Genomic DNA, 15,601 nt, shown 5'->3' with positions numbered 1-15,601 from the left:
ACGCGTACATTTGTGAGATTGACATTACGTTAAACTCTTTGTAAAGAAGCTCAGTTGCATAGTCATATGGTCTATGTATGCATATACGTATTATCTTATTTAATAATACAATTAAAGGACGTAATGTCGATTTATTTGCGTTTTCCCAAGCAATTATTCCATAATTTACTATAGATTGGACTAAGGCGAAATATACCGCACGAAGAAGTTTTCTTTGTAAGAATTTGCACAACGTTGTTAATGTATACGATATGTATCGAAGATTTTTTGTTAAATATTTTATGTGAATATCCCATTTAAGATGGGAGTCTACGAACAGACCAAGGTATTTTATAGAATCTACTCTTTCTATTGTTTTGCAACTATCCGAACAGCTTTTACCATTACATTTATGGATTGTTAATTTCAGTTTATTCTTTTTAATCAGTTCAGGTAGTTGTCTTATAGAGAAAGCAACATGTTTCGTTTTTGATATATTTAAACTAAGTAAATTATTATCAAGAATAATTTTTGCTTTAAATAGTGCTTCATTTGCTTTAGAGTAAGCGCCTTCCCAAGTTTCACTTGCAAATAATAGGACTGTATCATCAGCAAAGGATACTAGTAGGTCAGATATTTCAGAGTTACAAAATTCATTTATATATATCAGGAATAATATTGGTCCTAAAATTGTGCCTTGAGGTACTCCATAAGCTATATTCATAGGGTGACTATAATGGTTTCCAATTCTAACAATTTGATCCCTATTTGATATGACGGTAGTTTGTTCAAAAATGAATGCTCACGGTTGGTTTTGAATGCCTAAAACACTCCTTGTTCAAAATTGAATGTCTCTGGTTAAATGTGAACGCGTCAATAGAGGCTTGTTCAAAATTAAACGGCCACTATCATTTTTAGTTTTGCCGCTCTTTAGAGCTGGAAAACTATTGTTCCGCCCTCTGTTGGCTGGACGGCTGGTCGGCAGGTCGGTAGGTCGGCATGTCGGCTGGCTGGATTTTGGTGTGACCTGATGAGATTCGTCATAAATAAACTTTTTAAATTTCAAATTTCCCGCGAATTTTCGACTCGAAATTCATCCGTAGTTCACGCTACACCTCATAGGTGGCGTAACGTATTTAATTTCAATTGAAATTATTTTTCCCGTCGGTGCCGGGCTTCGAACCTGCCATGTCCCAATCCATACGAGACGTCAGTGAAGACGCCCGAGCGAGCGCGTTACCACGAAGCCACGCTTGCTTAGTACAAAACCCGAGTTAAGTTAGACTGTAGAGTAGAGAGAGGTAGAAGTTTGTGGATCCCCACCCACCCTCCCCTTCCCGACGCGCGGCAACCAGCTGCGGCTGGATATTTATGTAGTAATTTATATACCTCGTAAACAAATTCTTACGCGTATTTTCGTTTTAAGAGTCATCGTGATTTTACAAAAAATATTAGTAATTAAAATATTCCAAGTAATTAAGTAGTATATACTATTAACTTTGTATTCCCTAATTGGAACGCACTATCACTACATAATTCTATTTTTTAAGAATTTTGAAAAACACTGGTTTCATTCACTGACACGCCTGACAGAAGATTTTGTTTACGGTTACAATTATTGTAAGAACCACTATTTTGTTTCGCTTAGTTCTTCGGTTAGTTGAGTATTTGTCAGAGATTGCGTTAGCTATTCACACGCCATCATAGTTACTTTAGCTTAAGGTGTTTCCGAAGTTTATTTAAATAAACACGGTTTCATCCGCGAACGACAATATGAAATATAGTAGCTTAGTATCACCAAGAAGCGACATCTAGTTTACTAGGGAGAATGTATAAGATGCATAAGTATTCGAGCACCATAGTCCCAGTACCTCTTACAAAATACAAGGGGAGGCGTAAATGTAGGCCGGGCTATTTCGCCTCACCTAAGTCATCAGTAATTTCCGTCATTTGCGTCGCGCTGACGAGAGTTTCCAAGAACCAATGAGATGCTGGTTGTATTTCGAGGCAGGGATTAACTCCGGAATTACGTTTGCACTGGAGGTAAAGCTACAAATGTGGCGAATTTATACCTTCTCAAAAGTAAACTAGATATCACTTTTTGGGTATCACGAGGGTAAACTATGAAAATGGCCAAAAGTCGCAAGGCAATCAGAGTTTCGCCGTAATTGGTCGCTGAACCGGCGTAGCTATATTAGGCTTATTCACTCCCTTAAGGTAGGTCTTGTGCTAGACTACGGTTACCGTCGTGTGCTATTGTGTATGCTAAAATTTCCTCAAATGTGTTTGCAATCTGGTGTTCTGGACAGTCTTGGTGACTGGTAAGGTTCTGAAATTTTATATTTAATGTTATAATATCACACGCGGATTATGCTTCACACATAAAGTACGTAAGTCCTACTTGTCCATATTTTTGGCCAAGGATTTCATGACATTCCCGAAGTAAAAGCTAAGCAGACGAACAAAAAAGCTTTTAACAAATCATGAGCCCCCTAACCGTAGATAGCCTCTTATGCCAGACCAATCGGCGACGGCTGCAGTACTATTTTTTTGCATGGGACCTCAACTCGACCAGCCGACCTCGCCGTCGATCTTACCAGGAAGCTCGGAGGGCAAATTTGCGGTATCGTTCGTCAGTCTTTTAATATATTCAACGTTTTAAAGCTCAAATTCCGAGTCGATTAATAAGCCTAATATATAAGATATAATTATAAGATTTTTCTAATTTCAAGAGAAAAATAGCTCTGCGAATGATAGTAGACTCGTAAGCCTTTGCTAAGTATATGTTGTATCCCGATTCCCGAGCCCCCGGTGGCTGGGCTCGCCGTAGCCGCGAGAACAGAAAACATACCTCGTAAAAATCAGATACACGGCGTCTTAAATAGTCCAAGCAAAAGCTACGCACATTGATAAGATCTTCGTTCCTTACTCCCAAATAATCTTTGTTATTGTGAAAAGTTTTATTGAAAGAATATTTTAGAAACCCTACTCAGTCTTTATAGTAGTTCCCTAATTTATGTTCCTGGTAAATCGGTTCTTAACGCGGAAGGATCGCAAGGATCCGAAGGAGCCGTGTTACCGAATTATTTTTCTCCGCGTTTAAGGGGAGGTTCTTTCCTAGGAGCTTAGAGAATTTCGTGTAGCTCCCCCAGGTACGTGTTACGCACTTCATGTGTACGGCTTCTACTATAACCCTAAGTTCTAACAAATGGAATTAATTAAATTAAGTATACGATCGCTTCGTTGGGTCTTATAAATTATTCAGGAACCTTAAACATATTCATATTGTAATGGAGATTCACCGTGTAAGACCATTTTTAACTTGGAAATTGTAATCGACGTATTAGCTTACCGTTTGCGTTTGATCTTTGTAGTCCATGCAGTCGTCTCTAAAAGGCGATTTCAAACGGCGAATAGTAGTCTAAAATAAATGAACAAGTATCAAATTACATAGTTTGAAATCATGCCGATGAAGCGAACTTGTTTCATGGATATAACGGTAGTAGTTTGGTCCCTTAGAAACACATTGTTCTCTTTCTCTAAATCAAGATAACGATGAGAAGGTCCGACGGAAATTCGCATGCCAAACTTTTTTGTAATGTATTTGGTCAAATGATATTCCCTTCGATCGATATTGAAATCAATTGTTAACGCTGTACCAAAATATAATAATAGGAATCAACGTTTATCAAAGACGACACTTAAATAAGGGCGCTTCAACGAAAAATAAGTATAAAAGCCTTAATAAAACCTGAATTAATTCCGACTGAAGGGTTCTGTTTCTTGTTCGGGATCCATTTAAAACAGTTTCCTAGCTCTAGACTATTCAGCTCAATAATTAAACTGAAACAATTCGTTTGTTATTTAATTGTTCAAGAACATGAAATTATGATTGTTATGTACCTTTTATTGCACTCGCGAAAAGCGTAAGAGCAGGAATCGATGAGTACCCTTTTGCTCTCTCCAGCGAAAATACGTTGAGTTTTATTTATGTTGGCAACTGCCTGGTAATAAGTAGAATATTCCCTTTCCTGTTCGCTTAACTCCACCCGGTGAGGATTTTGATCGCAATCGAACACATTAAGAACCTGCATTTAAAATAGTCATTTCTCGTATACTTCTTACGCGGCTTTACCACATTTTGTTGTTGTCAAGAGCAACTTGTACAGTGCCATTCCTAATTTCTACTTAGTTTTTACTAGGCGAATATTTTTGAATATTGTTATATTTTTCGCATATGTACTTTGGGCATCAAACTTACAGGAATTTAATTCAATAAAACAATGCTTGATTAGGGGTTATTCATAGAAATAATACCGGTGTAGGCTGTGAAGTCCTCAACAGACTTAATGTTTAGCGGTTTTTGAACCAAATCATTTCCAAAACCTTCTAGTTTAATTGACATCTACCGCCCAGTTTTGTCAAATCCAGTAACAAATTTTGACTTTGATCAATCACACAATCAAACCGTTTTCGCAAATATAGGCCTACATAAGTGTAGTTTGAAAACTCAATGTTTCAACGATTTGTTATATATTGAATATGCATAAATAGTACGTAATTTGGATTCCCAACTTGGACTAAAGTTGCTGACTAAATATACGATACACCAGTGGGCGAAACTAAGCGCCCAGGTGAAATCTGAGTAGTGAGTTTAAATTTTCTACTCTCTATGTTCTGTCTCAATCACAAGGTTCTGACCTTACCTATAATTTATACATATTCATAGTTTCATGGCGACAAAGTGACCTCAATAATACTTTCTTATGTCAAATGCTTAAAAATTATCTCAGCTACAATTATGGGAATTGAAAATTATACCTGTTAAATTATTTGTTATAAGATAATTAATTCATAGTGATTTTTAAAAGGTGAATTAAGCTTTATTTAGGTACATGCAAAAAATTAACTTTTAACTTGATAGGGTCTCACTTTCAGGAATTTCTTTAGGTATAAAGATATTTAACTAAATGTGTATTTTTTATTTATGTATCGAGAAAGCCATGTCCATATGGTCGTAATTTTTATCCGTGAGGTCATATCCTGGGCCAAATGGGGCGCATTGTTTCAACGATATATTCAGAAGATCTTCCCAATATTTCGATTTCTTAAGGAAACAAATCACCGAAAACTTTATCCTGAAATATTTTAAGATATTCAAAATTTGAAATTTTCGTAACCTGTAAAAGTTCTTCAAAAATGTTTAAGAATATCGGTTCCAATCCGTATTCGTCATAAAATGAGCAGCACCATTTCACAGCTTAATAGTTCATCTTTTAAGGATTTTGTAACAATCAGGATATTCCAATTAACAACAATACTTAATTTCAAGCTTTAAATAAAACGGGAGCATGCGAAAAAATAACGATAGCAAGAGGAACATCAAATTAGTTTTTCATCAAAGATTCGGATAATACTCCACTCCTATTATTGTTTGAAGGAATAATCTGCCGAATTAATACAGAATTTTAACGCAAAATAGTTAAACCTGCAGGAGCGTGTAATTGAATTACGCGCATCAGCTACTACTGACTAAATCTCTCATTAGGGATCGAAAACAAAACATTAACTGTGTCTGGAAAAAAGGGATGGAGTTTCCATGGAAATTTAGAAATCCCGAACACTTTCTATTCTATCTTCCCATTGCGCAGAATTCCATTAGACCCTATCCCGCCAATGTTTTTAATGAATTTATGCCAACGGCGGGTTTGGTATTTACAATTCAAACGACGCTATTTGTCGAAATAAGCGACCCCAAAAATGCTATGTAGTTTAATTTCTATTAATGTCGTTTTTCATTGAAAGCGTTTTAAATACATTTGTACTGCCTTGGAAACGCCACAATTTGGTTAAGATAGGTTAGTTATATTTTATAAATCACTTAACATGTTTCGCCTTTTCCAAAATATTGATGTTTTTCTTCATTGACTTCTCAAATAATATGCATTTTTCCAAAAAAATCTGTTAGGTTAGGTTTGGCTAGAAGGCGTCTCGTCCTCTTTGGAAATATATTAAAGTGCGGGTTTTTCGGTGCAATGGGACTATCCCATAGGACTAAATCTTAATCCGCCTAAGTGCGGGTTTTTCGGTAGAATAGGATTGGGTTCGGTTGATTGGGATTCGGCGCAATGCTACTGAAGCTACGTTACGGATGCATTTTGCTTTAAGTTAAATACCAGATCTCACACTAACTTAAAAACATGTCAGTTTTTCCAGCATTCCCCCTTCAAGTTTATATTTTTCAAATACCTTGTACAAGTTCATTGAGAACAAACCGGCTTTAATTACCATTTTAGAGATGGGTGTACCTGATTCAACACTGTTCGCAGCATATCTCCTGTGGGTTCAGCTATGTGATTGTTGGTCACGATGGTTCAGTGTCCAAACCGGTTACTTCTCGTGGGGTAGATGCCACGGAAAAGTTTTTAGAAAACCTTTTACGTGAAGATGCAATTATTCAGGGTAAAATTAAAGTTAACACCCCATGAATTTATCAAACTTAGATAAGACGCAGTTTGCCTCGGCCCAAGACTGTTACCTATGTAACGAACCTTTTACCGTAAATGATTGTAAAGTACGTGACCACGATCATACTACCGGAGCCTACAGGGGGGCAGCTCATAATTCGTGTAACCTGAAGCTGAGGACCAGGAATTTCGTTCCGGTCTTTATGCACAATCTCTCTCGTTACGACGCCCATCTTATAATGGATAAGATAGGGCTGGTTAAAGATCATGAGATTTAGTGTATTCCGACAAATTCGGAAACTTATATTTCATTTTCTCTTGGTAATCTTAGGATTTAGACTCAATTAGGTACATGCCTGCATCGCTGGAGACACTCGTGGCAAATCTGGCTAGAGGAGGAGCCGATAAGTTTAAATGTTTAAAATCTGTGTTCAGCGCCGAGGAAGTACCTCATCTACTGAGGAAACAGGTCTACCCGTACGACTACTTTGACTGCCAGACGAAATTCGACGAGACGGAGCTCCCACCCAATGATGGCTTTTTCAACACCCTGTCGGACGAGGAGATTAGCGATGCGGATTATTCCCAGGCTCAAACAGTTTGGGAGAAATTCCAAATCGCTAATCTGGGCGAGTATCATGACTTATGTGTTACGACCGACGTTCTGCTCCTAGCGGATGTTTTCGAGAGTTTCAGGACCATGTGTTTAGAATATTACAAGTTAGATTGCGCGCATGCATATACAGGCCCCGGCTTTGCGCGCATGCATATACAGGCCCCGACTTTGCTTGGCAAAGTGCGCTATGCATGACCCGAGTGAGATTGGAACTTTTATTAGACCCTCTTATCCCCTATTGAGAAGGGGATAAGAGGGGGTGTCTCATTAATTAGGCATAGGTTGGCTATAGCTAATTATAAGGATCTTCCTGAAACATTCGATCCAGCAAAACGTATTTCCTACATTACCTACCTAAATTGTAATAACCTTTACGGCACTGTAATGTGTCACCATCTACCGATGAGAGGTTTTCGATCGATTCAACCCTGTCAGGATTTCACCCGTGAAAATATTTTGAATCACCCAGACGATGATTCCCAGGGGTTTATTCTAGAGGTAGATCTTGAGTACCCGGAAAGTTTGCACGAGGAACATAACTGCCTTCCCCTAGCCCCCGAATCACGTGTTATTAGCGTGGACGAGCTTTCCCCGTTTTCGGTGGAACAATTGCATAAGCTCAAAATTAAAGTTAAGGATAGTCTCCCAAAGTTATTAACCTCTCTTTACAACAGGGAGAAATATGTTCTTCACTACCGAAACGTCAAGTTTTACCTAGCTAAGGGGATGAAATTAGGAAAAATCCATAGGATCCTCACATTCGAGCAGGGCGCATGGTTAAAACCTTTTATTGAATTTAATACAGAAAAGAGGAAGCAGGCGACCAACGACTTTGAAAAGGATTTCTTCAAGCTGGCCAATAACAGGTATGATCCCGCCTAACCCTCAAGTTATTATTTTACACGTAAATTAATTATCTATTAACAGCGTTTTCGGTAAGACGATGGAGAACCTTCGCAACCGAATCAACTTTGATCTTGTACAGACCCGGGAGCAGGCCATCAAGAAGTCCAGTTCCCCTACATTCCAGAGATTCACTATCTTCAGGAACGAACTGGTTGGAATCCATCGGGTGAAGAAATCCCTCAAGTTGGACCGTCCCATCTATACCTGCTTCGCAATCTTGGACTTGTCAAAATTAGTCATGTATGACTTTCATTACAACAAGATGCAGGCTAGATATGGCGACGATGTCTAACTTCTTTTTACGGATACAGGTATTTTAATCGTTTATTATAGATTTAAAAAAAAATCCTTCACTTGATTTTAAAACTAACCCAATATTTTTTACTTGTAATTACAGAAAGCCTCACCTATCAAATTTTCACGGACGACCTTCCCCGAGACTTTGCCGAAAATAAGGAGATGTATGACTTTTCCGGCTACCCCAAGGATCATCCGCTCTTCAGTGATGAAAACAAGAAGGTGCTTGGGAAGTTCAAAGATGAACTCAATGGCCTTCCGATCCAGGAGTTCTGCGGCTTGCGGCCAAAAATGTACAGTATCCTGTCGGCAAAGGGTGAAAAGAAGACGGCGAAGGGTGTCTGTCGTCGCGTTGTCCAAAAGAAGATCCGACATGCCCAGTACAAGGAATGTCTCCTAGAGCGGGAGCTTACCAGCGAGGAGATGAAGCGGATCGTAAGCGTAAAACATCAACTCTATTCCGTTACACAGAGGAAATTAGCGCTGAACCCTTGCGACGATAAGAGATTCATCATCGATGGAATATCGACGTACTCACACGGTCATTTTAAAATTAAGGATGTTTAATAATTGTTAGTTAATGTATAGTTTTTAGGTTTAAATAATGTATAGTTTTTAGGTTTAAATAATGTATAGTTTTTAGGTTTAAATAATGTATAGTTTTTAGGTTTAAATAATGTATAGTTTTTAGGTTTAAATAATGTATAGTTTTTAGGTTTAAATAATGTATAGTTTTTAGGTTTATATAATTTAATGTTTAGTTTCTTTTTAGTTTAAATAATTTAATGTATAGTTTTTTTTAGTTTCAATAAAGTATAGTTTTTAAGTTTAAATAATTTAATGTTCAAGTAGAATGTATAGTTTTAAGTTTTGTTTTTACTCTCTCCCGCAAATGAGTTTTAAGCCTCAAGTTTAAGGTTTCTCATTCTCAATAAATTTTTTTTAAAATACCAATTCTCTCTCTTTCACTTACTTCATACAACTTGGGCAACATTAATTCATTCTAGGAGGGAGGGCAGACCCCCAGCGCGAGGACCGGCCGCGCATGCGCGTGTGTAGGTAAATTTCCCGCGCACGTGTGTAGGAATAAATTCGCGCGCGATTTGAACAAGAAAAATACACACATTTAAATTTAAAAAAACTTTATTGAAAATCTCTTGTACATAAATTCCGATATAATTTTATCGTTGAAATTCTTTTCTTTTACAAATTTTAAAGGGAGACTCTCAGCTGAAAATCTTAGTGCCATGTTTTAATTTTTCCTGGTTCGTTTCAATTAAATATGAAGCCTCAAATTTTTTTCTGATTTTTCAAACAATTTTTTCAATGAAAATTAAATTTTTTAAAATTTGTTAGGCTTAGCAATGGGTCTCGATTTTAGCGCACTTACCTACCGGCCAATAAAAACCTCTTTAGGGATAGAGCCAAATCAGCCAATCCCGTGAGGGTTAGAAAATATTAAGTGGTATGTTGTCTGCTTCAAACCGGAAAAGCAGGGTGGGAAATAAGTATTTTTTCAGAGTGGGCTCGTTACCAGTGACTCCGCGGGGCCCGTCGTCTGCTAAAGTTTGAGGAGGATAGTAATTGTGTTGCAGCTTGACTCTGCTGAGGTGTAAAAGATGGATTTTTAATTTTTTCCATCTCGAAGATCACAAAAAATAATAGTAACAATAATAAGTACACAGATCTTCCCATTCCAAAGGCTATAACTAGACACTGAAGATATACAACAAAATACGACCCGCCACATTTTAATATAATAAGATTACGAGAGTAATTTGAGTTTAAGTGTAACGTATAAAAGCATAAACCTGCTAATTACTAAAGTTTCTAATCCGCTTATCGTTAAACGATCGAAAACGCGTCTTTCTTTCGAGTGTTAAAAAGTAGATTACATATTTCTGAACATAATGCAGACGACGCAAATGAGACTCGCCCGAGAAAACCTTTGGGGGTTGACTCTTATAAATCGCGGGCGCTGATTGGCCGGTAGGTCGCTTTATCAAAATTCAAATGCATGTTTTGGATACAAAACTTCAAATATTGTTTAATACTATAAATAGCGCTTCAAAAAATCAGAAAAAATTCAAGGCGGCATATTTTAACATAAGGAATCAGAATAAAAATACTTAATTTTTGCCAATAGTGTCCCTTTAAGCAAATATCATACATTTTAATACCTCTACATCTATACAGTGAAAAATAAATACAGTACCCGCCACATGTCCGACTGGTATTTCCTTGAAATTGTTTTGAAATAAAAGTTACGGTAACACTATTTCTTTCTACGAAATCGTGATAGTCTGGGGCAAGTCTTTGGCGAATTTTAATTCCAAACGTAGATTACCATTCCTTATCAACTGAAATTGAGAGGCCAAACTATTAAGGTCGGGGCTTAAATCAAAAGCGAATATGCAATTCCCATTGGGGAATTCCCCTCGTGAAATAAAGTTCCCCTCGTCCAATAACCATTGAGAGGTTTGGGTAAAGAGATTGGTATAAGATCTCATATACTGACCACCTGAAAATTTTGGGGTAAGGGGTTTATGCGGAACACTCGCTCCGTCGAGGTACAGCGCAATATGATATAAATCAAAAGGTTGAAAATTGAAAGGAGACTTTTCGTAATCACCCAAATACGCATTTTGATCTACAAGAGCGAAAAGAACTCTTTTGGGTAGTTGACCCATGAATAAATTATCTCTAACGCATATTTTTGTACCGCTGTTAATTGAAAAAGAGTTACATTCCGTACGAATAATCGGGTATTTCATAGTTGCCAGTTCCAGACATTTAGCGTGGGCGATTAACACTTCCGATGGTAATTTTACTTTACGGACATACAAGGACGCTACCTCGTAAACCACTTTCCATTTAACTACACCGGCTGCTTGCACGCAAAATTCGTTTGGACTTTTAACAAACCTGAATTTGAGATCCGTTAAATTTCGGAAGTATCGGGGTTGTTGACAAAGATCCAGGTGTACAGTTCCTACCATATCTATTGTCCCTTTTCTAGCGAAGGCCGCTCTTGTTTTAAACCCTTCGTTATCGTCCAACACGTCAAATTTCCCAGCCGTGTCTTTGTAAAACATGTAACTGGTAAGAAAACTGGTTTTGGCAGGTCCTTCGAACGTCACCGCCGTTTGAAACATGGCCTTGTAAGGGTAGTTTTGCGGTGATGGTGTAACGGATCTCTCTTGAGCCGAAAGGTGTACTTCACTGAAAAGACTATACAGGAAGTTATTTACCGGTCCAACTTTGTCCGCAGCTGCTGGGATTGTTTTTCCATCTGACGGGTCGACAATCCTAACTTGAATATGTAGTAAAGTCTTGGACAAGTCCAAATACGCGTCGGAACTACCAGCCACGGTAAACGTGATTGTCGAATTTTCGTTAATGTTAGAGATGGGAATGTATTCGACCCATTCTCCACTCAGAATGCTGGTATTGGTAAGGGGTATGTCGAAAAGTTCAACTTCGGAGCTGACCGACCCATGCGAATCGGGATGGACTCGCGTCATTATTATATTTTATGAAAAAATATCAGGCCGTTTAAAGGACGTTGCCTTCCTCTTTCTTGTCGAAACTGAAATGACGAGTGATCTAGACTTGCGTTTCCTTTTAATCCCATTTCCAGTCATTTTTCTTACTTCTTCAACCGCGCTTAGGGCGACGTCTTTGGCCGCGGCTTTACAGTGAGACTTGACCGATGTTTTAATGTTTATCCCGTTAGCGACGTCTGCCGCGACCTTTGCTCCGTGTTCAAAAACGTTTTTCCGAGGTATGAGGCACCCCTTTTGAGTAATGGCATAGCTCGACGGAAGGCTGAAAAGATAAAATTCCCTAAACCGTAAGCGTGTTGCACCGGATGTCTCCTGTACACTGCCAGCGAGTTACCAATCTGAGAATGAAAGTGTTTATGGTAATCAACTCCGCTACCATTTCCGATCTGGTTTAAAAAGTGGTAATCGTAGTCCGATTGGTTAATGGACATATCTGATTTGGCGACTTTCTTCATCTCACACTTAAAGTGTAAATGACACGCGAGTCTGTTTTACCTTCTAATTTATAAGGGTGACCACATCCTACGAGGTCTAAAATGTAGCGTAACGTGAACTCTCCCTCTCGCGAAATCAATGGGGGTACCAAGTTCACTCATTATGTTAACTTCGATTGACTGGAAGGTATTGCAGGCGAGGGGGAGGTAGTGAGTTCTAGGAAAATCCCTGTCCACCGTTTCTCCATCATTACCCTGCACGCTAACGATTCTTAGTAGAAGTATGTGTACATCTCCCACGGGTCTACTTTCGACCACATCGGTATAAACAAAGAGTGAATGAAGTCCAGCGTTGAGGTCGTTGGGGTACGTGGCCATCGTGGACTTGGTAAAAGTCGTGGATTCTGTGGAATCTTTGGAGAATCCAAGAATAATAGCTAGCTCCCCCCGGTATAGTTAACAAATATTCATCCTTGAGGGAAATTTGTACACGTCGTATACGTTTTATGTAGCTAAAGGAATACTTGACATGGGTGGAAGGTTCACGTGCAGTTTCGTTTGACACACCATCCACGACGTAGTTAAGTTGCTCGATAAGGTCTTGGATATTCCCGTAATATCCCGCGGGTAACTCTATAGTTGTAGAATATACCACTTTACCGTTACTCATGAGTATAAGAGGACATGTTCTACTCAAATTATCCCAAGTGTGTGGGTAACTGATTTCCGCTAAGCCTACTTCGTAAAATCCCTGTAATTTTACGGGTTCGGGTAGGTACGTCCTGAATTTACTTCTCGTATTGTCGGGGAAATACCTCATCGACGAGTCTGAAGGTAAAATGATGTAAAAGCTCATACTATATCTATTTCCTGAACCCAGCTTTCAAAAGACGGGGAGTATCCTTTCCAACGAACTAGCTTCTCGAGCGTTCCGTCGGATCTGCGACGTTTCCTCAATATCTTTTCTATTTTAAACACGCTGGAATTCAGGTCTTTACCCACTTTCTGTAATTGTTCCTTGTAAAAAATACCCGTGATTGGTTCCGAATTCAAATCCTGGATCTTATACACCGGCGGACTGCGAGGTAATCTCTCCACCACTTTGAAAAATTCATCCGACCACGTGGGTGGGTAACCCTTCTCAAAAACATTCTTAGGTTTACTTATCCGAACTACGTCACCAATATTGAAAGGATACTTTAATGGATGAGAGAAGTCTAAATCACCGTAGAGGTTTCCCCATACACGTCTCGATGTTTCCGGTGTGACTTCAACCGGTTTACACTTTATAGATCGATGATAATTGTTATTTTAAGCTCGAACCATTTCTTTAAGAACGTCAATGTACTTGTAGGTATTGTTTTCCGTGAAATACCGATACATGCGACTTTTTAGAGTTCTGTTGAACCTTTCGACTATCGCAGCTTTCTGTTCAGAATCCGGGGCAAAGAACTCAATCCCCCTCCTCTTCAATTCCTTTTGCACATCTTTGCATATGAATTCATTACCGTGGTCGCTTTGCACTTGCTTCGGCGATCGGCCCGACTCTAGAATGGCCCTAAAAGCTTAAAGGATGGTTGGTCCTTTCTTGTCCTTGGTTGCCACCACAAAGGTGTACTTGCTGAAAACGTCAATGCAGCATAGAAGGGATCTAAACCCTTTATTGTGGCGAGTTATATTCTTCAAATCGGTTAAATCAATCTGCCACTGTTCATCAATTCCATAAACTATTGTCCTATTCCTGGGAAAGTTTTTTCTAGCATTTCTGTGTAACGTATACGTGTCTTGAGTTTTGAGAAACGCTTCCACGTCTTTTACCGTAACCTTTAACCCATCCTCCTTAGCGGCTCGGTATAACCCGAGAACACTCCCGTAGGAACCAGGGTCAGAAACCTTGGAATAAATTTCTTTAAGTCTATCCATTAAGAGTACAGTTTGTTACACTGTGATAATGCCAGAAGAGAAAATCGCTAACCTCTATATTTAGGAATATAGCAATTACTAAAACCACAGTTAAAATTTTAGGGGATTTAAAAAATGTGTCTACTAGGTTGGCTAACGCCACAAAAGTGCCCTCTTGATTATCACAACCTTCCATATCAAGATACTTAAAATAAGTGAAACGTGGAATATAAATGAAACGTATTTTATTGAAAAACAAATGCTACAAGTTTATCCAATTTCTGAAACCTTCACCAGTCTGGGATGGGAGATAATAATCCTCCTCCTGCATTTTTTCTTTCGGTTAGGTTGGGTTGGGTTAGGTTAGGCTGGGTTGGGCTTGGTTGGGTTAGGTCTAGGTATCGTTTAGACCCGCGGATTCAAATTTTAAGCAATGTACCTTTAATAGTAGACGTTTCAGTATATTCATATCCAATAAATAATTTAGATTAATTTCGTATTTTTCGATATAAAAATAAATTTTTTATCGTTGACAGCGTTTGAAAATAAAAAAGAATTGCTGATGTTGTTTTTTATAGGTACTATATTAAGTAAGGAAATCAATTTCGGGGTTCATTTTAAAATTAAATTTCTTCAGGTATAAAAATTTAGTTAAAAACCGAAATGATCAAGCAATTAAAAATGCTGTATCTCTACTCGATGGCGTAGCCGATAACTTGTGTTATGCGTAAAAAACAAATGTTGCAAAATTTAATTTCGTCTTACTTTTTGTATTCCGAAGACACTAATTTCACTAAAAATTATTAAAAAATAAACCTCAAAAACAGTTACCTTTAAGCATAGATTTTAGTCCCAATGGACAGAATTCAAAACCCGCCAAAGTGCGGTATTTTTCGGTCGAATGGGACGGTTTCGGTCGAATGGGAATTCGGTCGTATGGGAGTCAAGCGAGATTAAACGCCATCATGAGATTACACGCCAATTTTCCCCTATCAGTTCACGCCAAGTCCACCATCATGAGGTTTCACGCCATTTTCCCCCACCAGCCCGCGCTAAGTCTGACATCATGAGGTTTCACGCCAATTCCCCGCGCCAGCCCACGCCAAGTCCGACGTCACGCCAATTTCCCGCGCCACTGTTTGGGGAGTGACACTTGCCTACTACTAAGCTGATTTGTAGCTAGACGCACTGAAAGTCTTGCGCACCATAAAAAGAATGAAAACTCCGTAGCTAATACCCGTTTACCATTAGCCCTTTCACTGGTCTAATTGCCACCATGATCTTTTCTTCTATTATAATATCTACACCTGATTATTTAAACGTGTATTTAACTTTTGGCTAACTCTGAACCGTTAATGTCTCTTCAATATAGACACGAAAATCAAAACCCATAGTTTACTACACCTTGGGCCTTAATTATTTACTCTTTTGTTC

The 15,601-nt window shown here is 38.5% G+C and overlaps 3 protein-coding genes across 3 annotated transcripts; 1 reads left to right on the top strand and 2 right to left on the bottom strand.

The window, feature by feature from the left end:
• Positions 1–3,236: 3,236 nt before the first annotated feature.
• LOC149637819 (uncharacterized) lies at positions 3,237–6,270 on the bottom strand. Its single transcript, XM_089850731.1, has 6 exons — positions 6,229–6,270; positions 3,883–4,067; positions 3,731–3,822; positions 3,460–3,632; positions 3,332–3,400; positions 3,237–3,248 (listed from the first exon to the last, which is right to left on the bottom strand). The coding sequence occupies exons 1-6, from the start codon at positions 6,268–6,270 to the stop codon at positions 3,237–3,239; spliced, it is 573 nt and encodes a 190-aa protein (XP_089706857.1).
• A 193-nt stretch (positions 6,271–6,463) lies between these two features.
• LOC149637818 (uncharacterized) lies at positions 6,464–8,260 on the top strand. Its single transcript, XM_089850730.1, has 5 exons — positions 6,464–6,703; positions 6,778–7,166; positions 7,338–7,702; positions 7,868–7,928; positions 7,990–8,260. The coding sequence occupies exons 1-5, from the start codon at positions 6,464–6,466 to the stop codon at positions 8,258–8,260; spliced, it is 1,326 nt and encodes a 441-aa protein (XP_089706856.1).
• Positions 8,261–10,550: 2,290 nt separating this feature from the next.
• Positions 10,551–11,789, bottom strand: LOC149637817 (uncharacterized protein F54H12.2-like). The gene has a single exon (XM_089850729.1). The coding sequence runs from the start codon at positions 11,787–11,789 to the stop codon at positions 10,551–10,553; it is 1,239 nt and encodes a 412-aa protein (XP_089706855.1).
• Between the last annotated feature and the right edge of the window lie 3,812 nt (positions 11,790–15,601).

This window comes from Phalangium opilio, unplaced genomic scaffold (genome assembly GCF_054372755.1).
Source record: "Phalangium opilio isolate 3A_F unplaced genomic scaffold, DU_Popi_V2 ptg000094l_1, whole genome shotgun sequence".
NCBI lineage: Eukaryota > Metazoa > Arthropoda > Arachnida > Opiliones > Phalangiidae > Phalangium > Phalangium opilio.
This window is presented reverse-complemented; position numbering and strand designations above follow the sequence as displayed.